The following is a 14,701-nucleotide window of genomic DNA, read 5'->3' as shown; positions in this document are numbered from 1 at the left end:
CACCCAGCTGATGCATGCGAGGGAGTGCAGAATCGAACCCAGCATTCCAGATTAAAAGTCCGTACTCCTAACCACTACACCAAACTGGCTCTCTTTACACATGACACAGAATATGTGCCCAGAAACAGTTTAGATGTCAGTGTAGATAGGCCAGAATTGGAAGTATAGGGTCACTATGATTCACTCCAGTCAATATCTTGGCTACAGCATTCTGCACCAATTGAAGTTCCTGAAGTTTAAAGTACAACCTCATGTAGATTATGTTGAAATAATCTAATCTAGATATAACCAAGGTATGCACCACAGTGGTCAGATTTTTTCTTTCCAGGAAAGTCTGCAGCTGGCTAACCAGTCAAAGCTATAGCTGTCATGGATCATCTGGTAATAAGTTTGCTTTCAAGAGCACCCCAGACTACAGAGCTATTTTTTTTTCCAAGGAGAATGCAACCTCTTCCAGAATGGGCAACTGCTTAAATTCCTGACCAGACCTTTCAATCATCAATAGCACTTCCATCTTGTTAGGATTGTTCTTCAGGTTAGTAGTCTGCTTGCTGTCCAAAACTGCCTCCAAACATCAGTCCAGAGCTTCTACAGGCTCCCTGGGATCCACTGGAAGCAGGAGATAGAGTTCAGCCCAAATCTCCAGATGACCTCACTCAGCAGCTTCATGTAGATGGTGAAAAGCACAGAGGATCCTATTGACCAAGGGCCCTTGGTACAACCTTCTGAAACCTACCTTCCAAGTAACACTGAAATCACTGCTAAACAGTGCCTCCCTGTCCCAGCTAAGAAAGGCAGCTCAGGAGGATACCATGATCAATGGTCTAGAAAGTGATTGAGAGGTCCAGGAATATCAACAGAGTTGTACTCCCTCTGTCCATTTGCCAGTACAGGTTATCCACCAGGACATCCAAGCCTGCTTCACTCCCATAACAAGGTCTGAGCCCAGATTGGAAAAGATCCAAATGATCTGCTTCATTCAGGAAAGCTCGAAGTTGTTCAGCCACTGCCCACTCATTCAGACTCTTTGTTCAAGGATGGAACAAGTGAGACTGGTCAATAGGTACTGGATCCAGTATAGGCTTCGTTAGTAGTGGATGCACCCAGGCAGTTGCAGTTGGATATACTTGAGCCAAAACCATACCTGAAATTAATAGTTTCATTTTGGCTGAGGGACACCCAAAACAATGCAAAACACTTGCAGAATTCTAGGAATAACAAAACTATATATTCTGGAATTTTGGAAGTGTTGCAGGTTTGTGGGAAGGTACAGGTATTGGGAGAAAAAGAAATGAAACCAGCCCAAGAAATAAGTCTTATTTAGCAATAGACACCTACTAATGATCTGGCAGATTTGTCCTCTATCCATGCTCCTTGGAATATAAATCAGAAAGAACTAAACTTGCATCAGACTTACAAAGCAAACAATTGCCTCTGCTGGGGTTTTCCCCCTACTGCTGGCATTGGTGGCAACACAGTCTCTGCCCCTTCAGTCAGAAAATGAGTTTGAGCTCCCACAAGATTTGGCTGTCATACATCGATTATGCACAGCTGTGGCCATGCTGAGCCACTGACAGGGTGTTGGGGAGTTGCGTCAGACCAGGATGCTCCACCATTTGCAGAGGATGCACAGGGGATGCTGGAAAGCAGAGCAAGCTGGCATGCCACTTTCTGCATCCCTGCAGGGGACACATTTAGGTAATGGACTGGCTCCATGCCAAAATGCATCCTCCCAGGGAATGCCACCACAAGACAGTTCTGCTGAGGGGGGCAGCGGTGGCGGGATGTCCTGTGTGCAGGAATTTGGGAGATCAGGAGACTGCAATCCCACCTTCCTGTACATTAGCACATGCTGCCCCAGTTGACCACATAGTGCCATACAGTGCCGCAGAGCCAGGTGGAGCTGATCACCCTGGCCATTGTATCACAGACCCATTATGCACGGGCCATACGGCCCGCACTCGGGGCAGCAGCGCTTAGGTTAAAATCATCGAGGACGCACGCTGCTGCTGCGAGTGCGGGCACCTCCCGGTCCCGTGCTCCGGAAGACCGACATTAAATGAATGAGGGAGCTTCCGGAGCTACCCGGGTAAGCCGGGGCTGCGGCGGCCCGGTGCTGTGCATAATCGGCAGCACCGGGCTTGTTGAGCCGCCCAGCCTCGACCTGCGGTGTCCCTTAAGGGACACCGCTCACCCCTGCGGGCTCCGTGGTGGCACGGAGCTGGCAGGGGCAACCCCCTGCCACCCCCAGCCCCTCCCCACCTCCCCCGCCCATGCTGCTGCACTTACCTCGGCCGGGCCTCCTAGCTCTGGCGTAAAGCACGCGCGCTATGCCGAGACAACCCAGCATGCCTCGCACCCATGCGTTCATGGGAAACGGCGGAGCATTGTGCCCCTCCACAACAGCATGGTGCCAGCATGCAGAATCTGGTGCCGTGCATAAAGGGCCACAGGGAGGAGCCAGGCCTTCCAAATGCAGCTCTTCCTGTGTGTACAGGACTGCCCCGGCTTAGTCTCTGATAGCAGCCGCGGCAACAAAGGGAACGCAGAAGAATCCGTGTTTCCTTTCCACAGGCCATCTGAGGCCCTGATTCAGGCCAGGGCTGTGAGGGGGTTGGGATGGTGGCTGTGTGATGCATGTGCAGGAATTAGTCCCGCTGCGCTTTCACTGCCAGCTTGGCTTTTCCACCCCATGCATAATCAGTCATTGTGGCAGTTTCCTCCCCCACTAGTGAGGACATTTGTTCGTTTGTTTGTTTGATTATTTATTTATTTATAAATGAGCAATTGAATAGCGCTAAATCAATATAGCCATATAGCAGCTTTTGCAGCAGATTCAGTTTATCCTGATTTAGTTTAAAATTGAGGTCCCTAGATTCTTCCTTTGTGGAGCTTGCCTTTTTCTTTATGTCTCTGTAACAGAGCTAGAGGTATTTGTTGTGGCACTTTGTAGCAAAATTCTGTTTCAACTTTTTTTGTCTGGTTTCTTTTCTATCTTCAGCTATCTATCCTTTGAATTTCCTCACAGCCACCACTTCCCTTCATGACTGCTTCATTACCCTGCTAAGACTGACATAAATCACTCTCGAGTACCGGGTTTTTTCATGCCACCTTTAGTGAAGCTCAGATAGGTGTTTTCCGCTGTCTGAGATATGTGATTATATGATCTTTGCTTACCTAGGTTTAACAAAACAAGCTGCTTGGTTCTTGAACATTTGTGAGCACTAATGAAAATAACCATTTGCTGTGATTCATGATGTTGTATAAACTTGTGAAATCTATTTTTTAAAGGACAAGAAATGACAGTCATGAATTGCACGTGAATAGTGCTGTTAGTGTCCTCTGAAATGACCCTTTGCTATATATTTTGGTTTCAGGGTTACATGACTTAGAGCAGCCTGATGTATCTTTGGCAGACGAATGGTAAGCATTTGATAAAGCATGATGTGGGATTGTGCCCACCCTTTTAATTCATAGTAGGTGTGCTCAGCTCCTCATATGGGAAGACAAAAGGAGATCATGCATGCCAATATGTAGCACAGTTATTTTTAACCACTCTGTGTTCCTCAGGTCATATTGCAACACCGACTTGCATCCTGAGCATCGCCACATGAGTCAATTGACAGCTATTAAAAACTACCTCACAGGAAAAGAGCCATTGCTTCAGTGTGAGTATGTTGTGATGCAAGTGCTCATGTAATCTGGTTTGCAAACATCCCCTCAAATATTAGTACCTGAGGAAATATTATTGTCTGAGGAAAAGTGCTTGCACTCGAAAGCTCACACCTTGAATAAATCTTTGTTGGTCTTAAAGGTGCTACTGGACTCTGATTTTATTATCCCCTCAAATAAATACATTGTTCTTGTCTTGTTCAGGCTGAAAGACCGAACTATGAGTCTAATAACACCTGGTTGGGAGCTTGTGTGACCCTCTCATAATCTTTTCCACCTACCCAGATGCATTATGCAGATGAAATCTAATTTGTTTTAATCTCACCCTTTCTAAGGCGCTCAGATTATATAATGATCTCTTCACCACAAATAGTGACAGTAATTCAGTCTGAGGGAGAATGATGGACCAAAGATCACAAGAAGAGTTGGTTCCTATATGCCACTTTTCTCTATCAGGAGAAGTCTCAAAGTTGCTTACAATCACCTTCCCTTTCCTCTTCTCACAACAGACTCCCTGTGAGGTGGGTGAGTCTGAGAAAGCCATGATATTGCTGCTTGGTCAGAACAGCTTTATCAGTGCTGTGATGAGCCCAAGGTCACCCAGATGGATGCATGTGGGGGAGCGGGGAATCAAACCCAGCTTGCCAGCTTTGAGTTATGCACTCGTAACCACTACACCATGTAAGCCTGGTAACAGACAGGAAATATGAACCTGGCTGTCACTAGTCTGATACCGACTATTGTACTACAGTGGCTCTGATAATAATATTTAACCTCCCAAACTGACTTTTCATAAAGGTTACAGCATGATAATGTATGTGAAGTTCCTGAACATGATACAGATGTTAAGCATTGTAACATTGAAAGTTCTGCTTGTGCTGTATAGATAGGTTACTGGTTTAGCAACATAATGCCATGTGTATATTTATCCCATCAAGTCACAGCTAACTTATGGTGACTCCAGCAAGAAGTTTTCAAGGAAAGTGACAAGTAGTGGTGGTTTTCCATTGCTTTCCTCAACAGTTGTTGTTGGTGGTCCCAAGAGAAGGCTGTGGAAGAGCCTCTGCTTTGCATGTAGAAGGTCCCAGGTTTAATCCCTGGCATTTTCAATTAAAAGGATAAGGCAGTAGGTGATGTGAAAGACCTCAGCCTGAAACCCTGGAGAGATGCTGCCAGTTTAAGTAGATAGTATTGTCCTTGATAGACTCGTGATTTGATTCAGTATAGGGCAGCTTCATCTGCGGTTTCACATGTGTTCCCTGACCCAGCTTAGCTTCTAACATCTAATGATACATACCATTCCACTTCAGTATAATGCCATGCACTTTACTACAGTGACATCCACTATCCCAATCTTTAAAAGGGATTGATAACCCAGGAAAGTATTTATTTATTATATTTTTATACCACTCCACCCAAAGGCTCAGGGTGGTTCACATAAAACAAATGGTACAGATAACTTAGTTGAACAATAATACAGTAATAATGACAAGCAACATAGCAGAACAGTAGAAGAAACTGGAGAACATTAAATCAATAAATACCGATAGCGGGTTGGGCGGAGTTGTAGTGAGTGCCATAGGAGGAAGGCTGAGGGGGAGGGCCCATTGGAAGTGGTGGTTCAGGTCAACCTCAACAAAATGCCTGGTGGAGGAGTTGTCTTTTGCAGGCCCTGTGGAACTGTTCAAGTTCTGTCAGGACCCTGATCTCCTCTGGGAGCTCATTTCACCAGGTGGGGGACAGGATGGAGAAAGTTCTGGTCCTAGTTGAGGCCAAGCGAGTTTCCCTGGGGTCAGGGATCAGAAAGTTGGAAGTGCTGGAGTGTAAAGCTCTTGGGGAGGGTGTAAACAGAGAGGCAATCCTTCAGGTACACTGGAACCAGACCATGTATGGCCTTAAAGGTGATAACCAGAACTTTAAGTTTGATCCAGAATTCAATCGGAAGCCAGCACAGCTGCTAGGGGATGGGCTGAATGCGGGACCACCAAGGTGTTGCTGTGAGGACCCTGGCAGCTGCGTTCTGGACCAGTTGCAGTTTCCAGATATAAGTCAAGGGCAGGTCTGTGTACAGCAAGTTGCAGAAGCCCATGTTCCAGGGCCAAGTAGGGCACTAGCAGTTTGGCTTGGCAAAGGCGGTAGAATGCCAGCTGTGTTACTGTCATGATCTGAACCTCCATTGAGAGGGAGGCATCGAGAATTATACCCAGGTTCATGTCGGAGTGGGCTGCTGATAGTGGTACTCCATCCAGGGTGGGTAGTCCTGCTTCCTCGCTTGGGCCCTTCCTGCCCAGACACAGGACCTCCGTCTTTGGAGAGTTGAGCTTCAGACAACTCTCCTTGAGCCACCCCGTCACTGCTTCCAGGCACCTGGCTAATGTTTCTGGGGGAGAGTCAGGGCAGCCCTCCATCAGGAGGGCGAGCTGGGTGTCATCGACATATTGGTGGCAACCCAGCCCAAACCTCTGCACCAGTTGAGCAAGGGCACATAAAGATATTGAATAGAATTGGAGAGAGAATTAGAGGCCAGTGACCCCAGTTGCAGGGGGAAAAACAGAGCAGAATTTAAAGGGGTGATCTGCAAACATCTGAAGGACAATTTGTTGATCCGGGGAAGTCAGCACAGATTTGTTTCCAACAGGCCTTGCCAGACCAATCTGGTTTCTTTCTTTGACTGACAAGCTTACTAGATCATGGAAACTCAGTTAATGTTGTTTACCTGGATTTCAGTAATGTTCCCCATGATTTTCTGATAGGCAAACTGGAGGATTGAAAACTGGATTTTCAGATGGTTAGGTGAAAAGGAAACTGATTAGAAAACTGCATCCCAAAAATAGTTGTCAATGGGATTTCATAAGAATGCAAGGAGGAGAGCAGGGGTGTGCCACAGAGCTCAGTACTGGGTCCAGTACTTTTTAACAATTTTATCAGTTATCTGGATAAGTGGGTGGAGGAAGTACTCGATACATTTGTAGAAGACACCAAATTGGGAAGAGTAGCAAACACCCTAGAAGAAGATTGACTTTGAGTTCAATGAGATCTGAACATGGTGGGATAGTGGGCATATGAGAATAAATTCAATAAGGATAAGTGCAGAGTATACATAGGGGTCACAAAAATGAGAAGTATGCATACTGGATGGGAGATACACTTCTGGGTAGCGGTGTGTGCAAACAAGATCTTGAGGTACTTGTGGACGCTAAACTAAATATGAGCAGAAAGAGTGATGCAGTGGTAAAGAAGGCAAATGTAATCTTGAGCTGTATCTGACAAGTATTCCCCCATTGCCACCCTCTGTGTCCAGTTCTGGAGGAAGGAGATCAGCCATTGCAAGGCTGCCCCCCTAATCCATGCCCTGACAAGGCAGTGGGCTAACAACTTGTGATCGACCATATCAAATGCGGCCAGCAGATCTAAAAGTATGAGGATAGTTGAACCACCCTGGTAATAATAATAATTTCTTCTAGTGTCAGAGTCCAAATTGTCTGATTTGTGACAATGGACCTGGACAATCTGTGGCAATATATTTGATCTCTTAAAAATACTTATACATGATTTTTATTAATTCATTAAAATAAAAATATTACAGGTGATAAAGAATTGATACAAGAAGTATTGTTTGATGCAGTAGTGAGTGCACCAATAGAAGCTTACTGGACCAGTCTTGCACTAAACAAATCAGAGTAAGTAAACATTACATTGCTTATTATTTTAACAACAAACTTGTGCATATATTGTGAAAATAAATTTAAAGTCTTCTTGGGAAAATTATGGTAACTTTTGTAAAATGTTGTTGCATTGAGATCCCAATGTCCCTATAGCTTCTTCTCTGATACTGGTGGCAGTCATATGACTATTCTAAAATTGAGACTTTGTCTTTAGACCTGCTATATAAGGTAAGGTATAGGTAAAGGTATCCCCTGTGCAAGCACCGAGTCATGTCTGACCCTTGGGGTGACGCCCTCTAGCGTTTTCATGGCAGACTCAATACGGGGTGGTTTGCCAGTGCCTTCCCCAGTCATTACCGTTTACCCCCCAGCAAGCTGGGTACTCATTTTACCGACCTCGGAAGGATGGAAGGCTGAGTCAACCTTGAGCCGGCTGCTGGGATCGAACTCCCAACCTCATGGGCAGACAGCTCCAGACAGCATATCGCTGCCTTACCACTCTGCGCCACAAGAGGCTCATTGCTATATAAGGTAGTCAAGTCATAATCCAGAAATTTCCCTTTTTACTTTAAATCTGCTTCTGAAAGAAAAGAAAAGAGCTGTTTTGGATTTCCCTGTCCATTTTTCACAGTACATTTGTGCTCCCCCCCTTAGCAAGAGTAAATGCTACCACAGGCCAGTTGGGGGGGGGGGCGGAGAGAAATGATTGGATCAAATGGGAAAGGATGGGATGGTAGGAGAGGAAAGGCGAACGTAAGCTGCTTTGAGACTCCTTCGGGTAGAGAAAAGCGGCATATAAGAACCAACTCTTTTTCTTCTTTTAGTAGTAATAATAATAGTTGTAGTAATTTGATTTGCATAAAGGATACCTGATAACTAATACTTAGTGTGCTTCATTTTTAAATCTGTACACTAAATAGTATTCAAATTCATTTAAAATCAGTTTTGCAAAGAACAAAGGGATGTAGAAGGATAAAGTATATCCCATGAAAGTACATGGAGAATAAGCTATTCTAAAAGTAATTTTTAAAGAGGAAGAGAGGGACACAAAACCAAAGTTTTGGAGTGAATTCATAGGACTTATTCCTAAATCAGTATGCATTGGATTAAGTTACTACATACTACACTGACTACATACTGGCATGTCTTACCATTCCTACATTTACTGGGTGGCTGAGAAAAATATTTATATATATATTACTCTTCTAACCTTGTTGTCTTTCAGAAATTCAGATAAAGGAGTAGAAGTTGCTTTCCTTGGAACTCGAACAGGTTTTTCTCGTGTCAATTTGTTTGTGGGCCCAGAACAACTAACTAATCAGTAAGTCATATACTATGTAAGATAAGAAAACTGGAAGAAAACAAAAGTTGGCCATAACAACAAAATGGTCTAGATTTCTCCCAGCTCTTTACACCCCAGTCTACTGTAAGATTTAGAAGTATGCTGATATGTCTTGGGTGGTTAGGAGTTCAATTTTAATGTTGGACAGTTGATTGTTCCCCCATCCTTTTGAATAAAAGGTGTCATTTTGAACAGACTGAAACCAGCAATCAACATACTAGACAGCATCCTAAAAAGCAGAGACATCACCCTGCCAACAAAAGTGCATCTAGTCAAGGCTATGGTCTTCCCTTTTGCAATGTATGGCTGTGAAAGTTGGACCATAAGGAAAGGCGATCGTCAAAGAATTGAGGCGTTTGAAATCTGGTACTGGAGAAGACACTTGCGAGTCCCTTGGACTGCAAGGTGAACAAACCGGTCAGTCCCTGAGGAAATCATCCCGGACTGCTCTTTAGAAGACCAGATCCTGAAGATGAAACTCAAATACAACAATACAATACCTTTATTGGCATAAAGCAGATAAGCAGGATAAACAAAGTTAGTCAGGATATGTCAGACAGTTTAAATTTAATAACTGAGGACAGAAATTCAGCCGTAATAAAAGTGACGTCGGCATCCTTATCACTCAGTAAAAATTGGCAAATCAGGTCTCTTGAATGGTTTCTCTGTTTAGGTATGAGAGGTATGATATGCCTTCTCTGTTCAGTGAACAAGGGACAATCCAGTAGGATATGTTGGATGGTGTCAGGAGAACTTGATTCACAGGTGCATAGTCTGTTTTCGAAGGGGATCTTGGCAAATCTCCTTTGTAATACTTTAGATGGAAAGGCATTAAGCCGAGCAAGCGAAAACGCTCTGCGATGGAGGGGATTTGCCAAGTTATGGAAATAAGCCGGCATTATCCCGTGCTTCACTTGGAAACCAAGCGCACAGGGAGAGCAGATTGCTGGCACAGTGGGATGGATTTTTTGAAATTTTGAAATTCCTCAAATACTTTGGCCACCTTACGAGAAGGAAGGATTCCCTGGAGATGAACCTAATGCTGGGAGCAATTGAGGGCAAAAGAAGAAGGGGACAACAGAGAATGGATGGAGTCACTGAAGCAGTCGGTGAGAGCTTAAATGGACTCTGGGGAATAGAGGACAGGAAGGCCTGGAGGATCATTGTCCATGGGGTCACGATGGGTCAGACACGACTTCGCAACTAACAACAACAGTACAACATACCCTTATAAATATATATGATAAGCAGATAAGCAGATAGTTCAGTTATTGGTTATCAGTGATGTTATTGTTATAGCTGTAATCACTGTTATTATTAATTGTTGTAGTTAAAAGGTAAAGGTATCCCCTGTGCAAGCACTGGGTCATGTCTGACCCTTGGGGTGACGCCCTCTAGCGTTTTCATGGCAGACTCAATACGGGGTGGTTTGCCAGTGCCTTCCCCAGTCATTACTGTTTACCCCTCAGCAAGCTGGGTACTCATTTTACCAAACTCGGAAGGATGGAGGGCTGAGTCGACCTTGAGCCAGCTGCTGGGATTGAACTCCCATCCTCATGGGCAGAGCTTTCAGACTGTATGTCTGCTGCCTTACCACTCTGCGCCACAAGAGGCTCTAATTGTTGTAGTTACCAAACCCATATTGTACCTATGTTATAGTTTTCATATTCCTTGTAAACCACCCTGAGCCACAAGGGGAGGATTATATATAAATATAGTAAGCAAGCAAGCAAGCAAGCTAGGAAGCAAATAAATAATAAAATATTTAAAAAACGAAACACATACTTTGGTTAAGCTTCTGTTTGGTTTTGTTTTTATTCTTAGGTTTATTTTTATTTTTACTCTTGTGCACAGTGGCTGCATATCTGTTACAGTAAGTTGACTGTAACTTATGATCTATGGAAAACAACCTTTATTTTAGGTCTCTGAAGGCAAATGTTTACTATCCAGCACAACCATCTAGTTTAAAGGAAAATCTTAATTCTGAAGGGCCTGGATCGAAAGAGTTACTGAAGGCCAGAGGGATTCTTTCTCTCCCTCCCCTCCACATTAAACCATGTCACAAACAAATCTGAATGCAGTCTCAGTTTGCTGTGTAGTTTGGAGGGCTGCTGCTTGAAAAAGCACAAAGCATCTTTGGGTTCCTATAACAGTACTTGGCTCTTTAGATCCCAGCCAAATCAAAGTGATCTTTGCAAAGTGATCACATCCAGATCTGAGAAACTTTGCACCACAATATATTTGTACTCTTGTATTCTACTCCTTAAGTTCATAGTATAGCTATTATGTGAAGGGTATTTTTCAGAAGAAAGAACTGGAAACAAGTTTAGAATAATACTAGTATTGAGTTGTTTTGCAGGGTCTCTAAAGATAACTCTGATTCTGATTAATTTTATGTGATTCACCAAGAAACAGTAAACATGTTGTGTTTCCTTCTGTTTCAAGAGACTTCTTGACAGCTGAAGACAAGGAGAATATTTTCAATGCTGATCACTTTCCACTGTGGTACAGAAGAGCTGCTGAACAGATTCCAGGAAGCTTTGTGTACTCAATCCCATTCAGTACAGGTAAGTTGTGGTTTAACTCTCAGATCCTTGGTCAAACAAAATATAGTACCCAGTGTTGCTATTGCACAGCTTATTATTTAAATTATGCATGATTAAGAGTTTATGTGATACTCCCAACAATTATTTTTAACCTCAAAATATATTAAAAACATGTCCTGTGGATCTGTATGTACATAGCATATCACCAGGTATTAATTGGAGGACTAGAAACTTTGGCTCATTAAGTGTCAGAAACAGATAGTTCATGCTTTTAAAACTTTGTGAAGGCAGCTATAAGTACAAATTGTTTGGATATACCAAGGAGTTAATTAGACCAGGATCTTGGCAAATTTTTGGTCAATGGTAAAGAATAAATCATCAGCAAATATGGGCAGGTAATGAAGAAGTAGCTGCTAAGACTAGATAGTAAACTTGCCGGGAGTCTTATGGGAGTCTGGTTTTCTTATGTCACTTGCTCAGGCTCTTTGCACTACACCTACTTTGCTCATGCTGCTGGCTATTGGAAAGTTCACTGCTTTGGTCACAACATGGTGATAGAACAGTCCGTTTGGATTTTGGGCGATTTAAATTTTCCTTCTGCAGCAAGAAGGATTGATCCGGAATAACCCAACCTTTATTGTGCGATATCTTGGAGTGCTTTTAATGCTCAATATCCGGATTGGGAAACCAAGCTCCGTGGTAGAGAACTTCTGATAGGCCACACCTGGTCATGTGACAAACTTGCCTTAAAGGAGAAGCCCCTAATTTCTCTCAACTTCTGTCAGTCCTGGATTTTTCCTCCCTCCTCTGCCTTTTTCGAACCTCTCCACCCCCCCTCCAAGAAAAGAAAGAGGCGTCCTGCTTGGCTCCTCTCCCCCCACTCTTCAAGAAAAAAAAGAAAGAGGCTTGGCTCCCCCCCCTTCTGAACTACCCTAACCACATGCAGAACACTTTCCTGTTTCAATGGGGAGGGGAGGGGGAGAGGAAGACCCGAGTTCAAAGTGATTTGAATTCAACAGGATTGACAATGGAATAAAGAAAGTAAGTGCAGACTCTGCCCTAGTCACAGTCCTCATAGCCTCACCTCACAAGGTGTCTGTTGTTTGGAGAAGAAAGGCAAGGCGATTGTATTGTAAGCCACTTTGAGACTCCTTCTAGTAGAGAAAAGCAGCATATAAAAACCAACTCTTCTTCTTCTTCTTTATATGGTCTCAAACCAAATCAAACTGTTCTGATCTCTCAGGCCCCATACTGAGAATACTTGGTGGCTGTCGGTCTTCATCATCTTCTACTGAAAAAGCACTTTGTCCATTCTTATAACAACTTCTCCTGAAAAAGAATCATGAGTTGAATAGTAATTTCCTTTCATCTTGTAGAAACTGCAAACAAAAGCAATGTGGTGACTGCAAGCACTGCCATTCAGCTTCTCGATGACAGAAAATCTCCAGTGGTCGCAGGTAGAATTGTTGTTGCTTCTTTACATCTATATTATAAAGAGGCTTTGCTTTTTTCATGCCACTTAGACTGCCTATAAAAATGCTTATTTAAAGACTGTTTTGGAAGAAAATTCAATAAAGTGCAACATAATGATCTAATGTCTGGGTCACTGCTGGCCTTCTCCTTAAAATGTTCCATTCTAAAGGCCTTCAACACAGAAAACATTTAATAAGCTGATGGGGGTGGGGCGACTTATAAACAGCCCAGTAATTATCAAAACAACAATTTCATTGTGGGAGAACTTGTGAAAACTGAAATCTTTCTTATTACTTGTTTTTATGGACATGAGTGCAGGCTCATGAGTCATTTCCATCCTCGTTTGAAGTTAGGTGCTTATCCAACATGAGAATAGCCATAATTCCTGCAATCATCTTGGAAGGCAGACTTGTCAACAGTAGTACACCTAAACCCCTAAATAACACAATATTTATTTATTTATTTATTTATTTATAACTTTATATAAATTTACAGGCCGCTCATCCCACAATGGGCTAAGGGCAGCTAACTGTATCAACAAGAATAAATATAATGTAAAACTGTTAAGGCACTGGCAAACTACCCCGTATTGAGTCTGCCATGAAAACGCTGGAGGGCGTCACCCCAAGGGTCAGACATGACCCAGTGCTTGCACAGGGGATACCTTTATCTTTACCTTTAAAACTGTTAAAACTCATAATATCTTAGATTTAAAAAAATTAGCCCAACCATCTGTCACTTGAGGAGACCAAGAGGCCAGTGATGGGAAGTACCTACTGTCCATGGTAAACCTGGCAGAATGTGCTACTTTGCTTGCAATATGTTTGAAACATAAATCTTATTTGTTGAAAAGAACTTTCTGATTTTAAGAATGCAACATTAACTTATTGGAAGATAAGTGCTTGCTACCAGCATTACTGTCTGTTCTGATGACGCCTTTCTCCAACTGCAAAAATGTTAGTTTATCAATTGTTGAACGTTGAAAAAAGAGGAAGGGTCTACCTCTCATCATATAATGCTTCAATAAACCTTAACAATAAACCCTACCACATTCCTGTTGCTGCTATGATTGCCAGTTCTGGTTTGGGAGATGTCTGGACTTTGGGAGGTAGTGCCAGGGGAAGATGAGTTTTTTTTTTTAGGGGGGGGGGAGCCAGCTTAGTGGGGATGTTACGCCATACAATTCACTCTCTGAGGCTGCCGTTGCATCTAGATTTAGCCCAGTGGTGTCTTAAAAAAACAACAACATCAAGATAGCAGCTTAATCCAGTTGTGGTAGAAATCTCCACACAAATGCCGGATGAAAAGACAGGGGTAAAAATATTGTTAATTGTTGGCCCTGTGCCAGCTACCAAAGCTGTTTACTTCTAAGTATTGTAAAGAGGCTACTTTGGTGATTCCTGTTTCTACCATGCCTTTTATTTTTGTTTCCTGCACTTGCAGTTGGTGTTTTCATTAAAGCATCCATCAGTAATTTAGGTATTTAAAGGGAGGAGAAATCATAAATGCTTTTAAATGTCGATTGATCATTCCATTTCTGACTTGCGACAAGTAAGAAAATAATTAGGTATGCACTATTATGTTTAATTCAGAAGTGTACTAATTATGGCTTTTAAAACATAAGGAAAGTTAGGGAAATTACTTGGTGAGGAGGATTAGCAGTGGTAACACTCAATCAGCAACAATTCAGATGCTTTGAGGGGGAAATATTCTGTGTGTTTCCAATTAAAATATAAATTACTTATTTTGAGTCTGTACTTACAGATTATAAACAACGCAATGCTAAGGTTCTCTATTTAGGAAATGTATTTTGAAAAAACAATAAACTGCATCCAAGAAATGTGGTGTGACTGATGAATGGTTGAAACGTTTGATGGCATCCTGGAACGTTTGGCCCTGGCATCTCATTGAACAGCTGTCTCCAATCTCTTCCGTAAAAACAGGACAGTTAAAGGTCACCGTCACTGTCATCATACTCATGGGTTACGTTATAGCACTTGAAA

At 42.8% G+C, this 14,701-nt stretch overlaps 1 protein-coding gene across 4 annotated transcripts in view; it reads left to right on the top strand.

The window, feature by feature from the left end:
- The window catches only part of CACNA2D3 (calcium voltage-gated channel auxiliary subunit alpha2delta 3), a 774,612-nt gene that overhangs the window by 625,941 nt on the left and 133,970 nt on the right, over positions 1–14,701 (top strand). For all 4 annotated transcript variants that reach the window (XR_013229020.1, XM_077325515.1, XM_077325514.1 and 1 more), the window contains 6 exons: positions 3,378–3,423; positions 3,571–3,668; positions 7,259–7,352; positions 8,563–8,658; positions 11,125–11,246; positions 12,602–12,682. Coding sequence is in view for 3 of the 4 variants with exons in the window: in XM_077325515.1 (XP_077181630.1) it covers positions 3,378–3,423; positions 3,571–3,668; positions 7,259–7,352; positions 8,563–8,658; positions 11,125–11,246; positions 12,602–12,682 (537 nt within the window). In the remaining variant the exon portion in view is untranslated. The remainder of the gene's footprint in view (positions 1–3,377; positions 3,424–3,570; positions 3,669–7,258; positions 7,353–8,562; positions 8,659–11,124; positions 11,247–12,601; positions 12,683–14,701) is intronic.

Source organism: Paroedura picta, chromosome 3 (genome assembly GCF_049243985.1).
Source record: "Paroedura picta isolate Pp20150507F chromosome 3, Ppicta_v3.0, whole genome shotgun sequence".
NCBI classification, from domain to species: Eukaryota; Metazoa; Chordata; class Lepidosauria; order Squamata; family Gekkonidae; genus Paroedura; species Paroedura picta.
The sequence above is the reverse complement of the archived record's forward strand: the minus strand, read 5'-3'. Positions and strand labels throughout refer to the sequence as shown.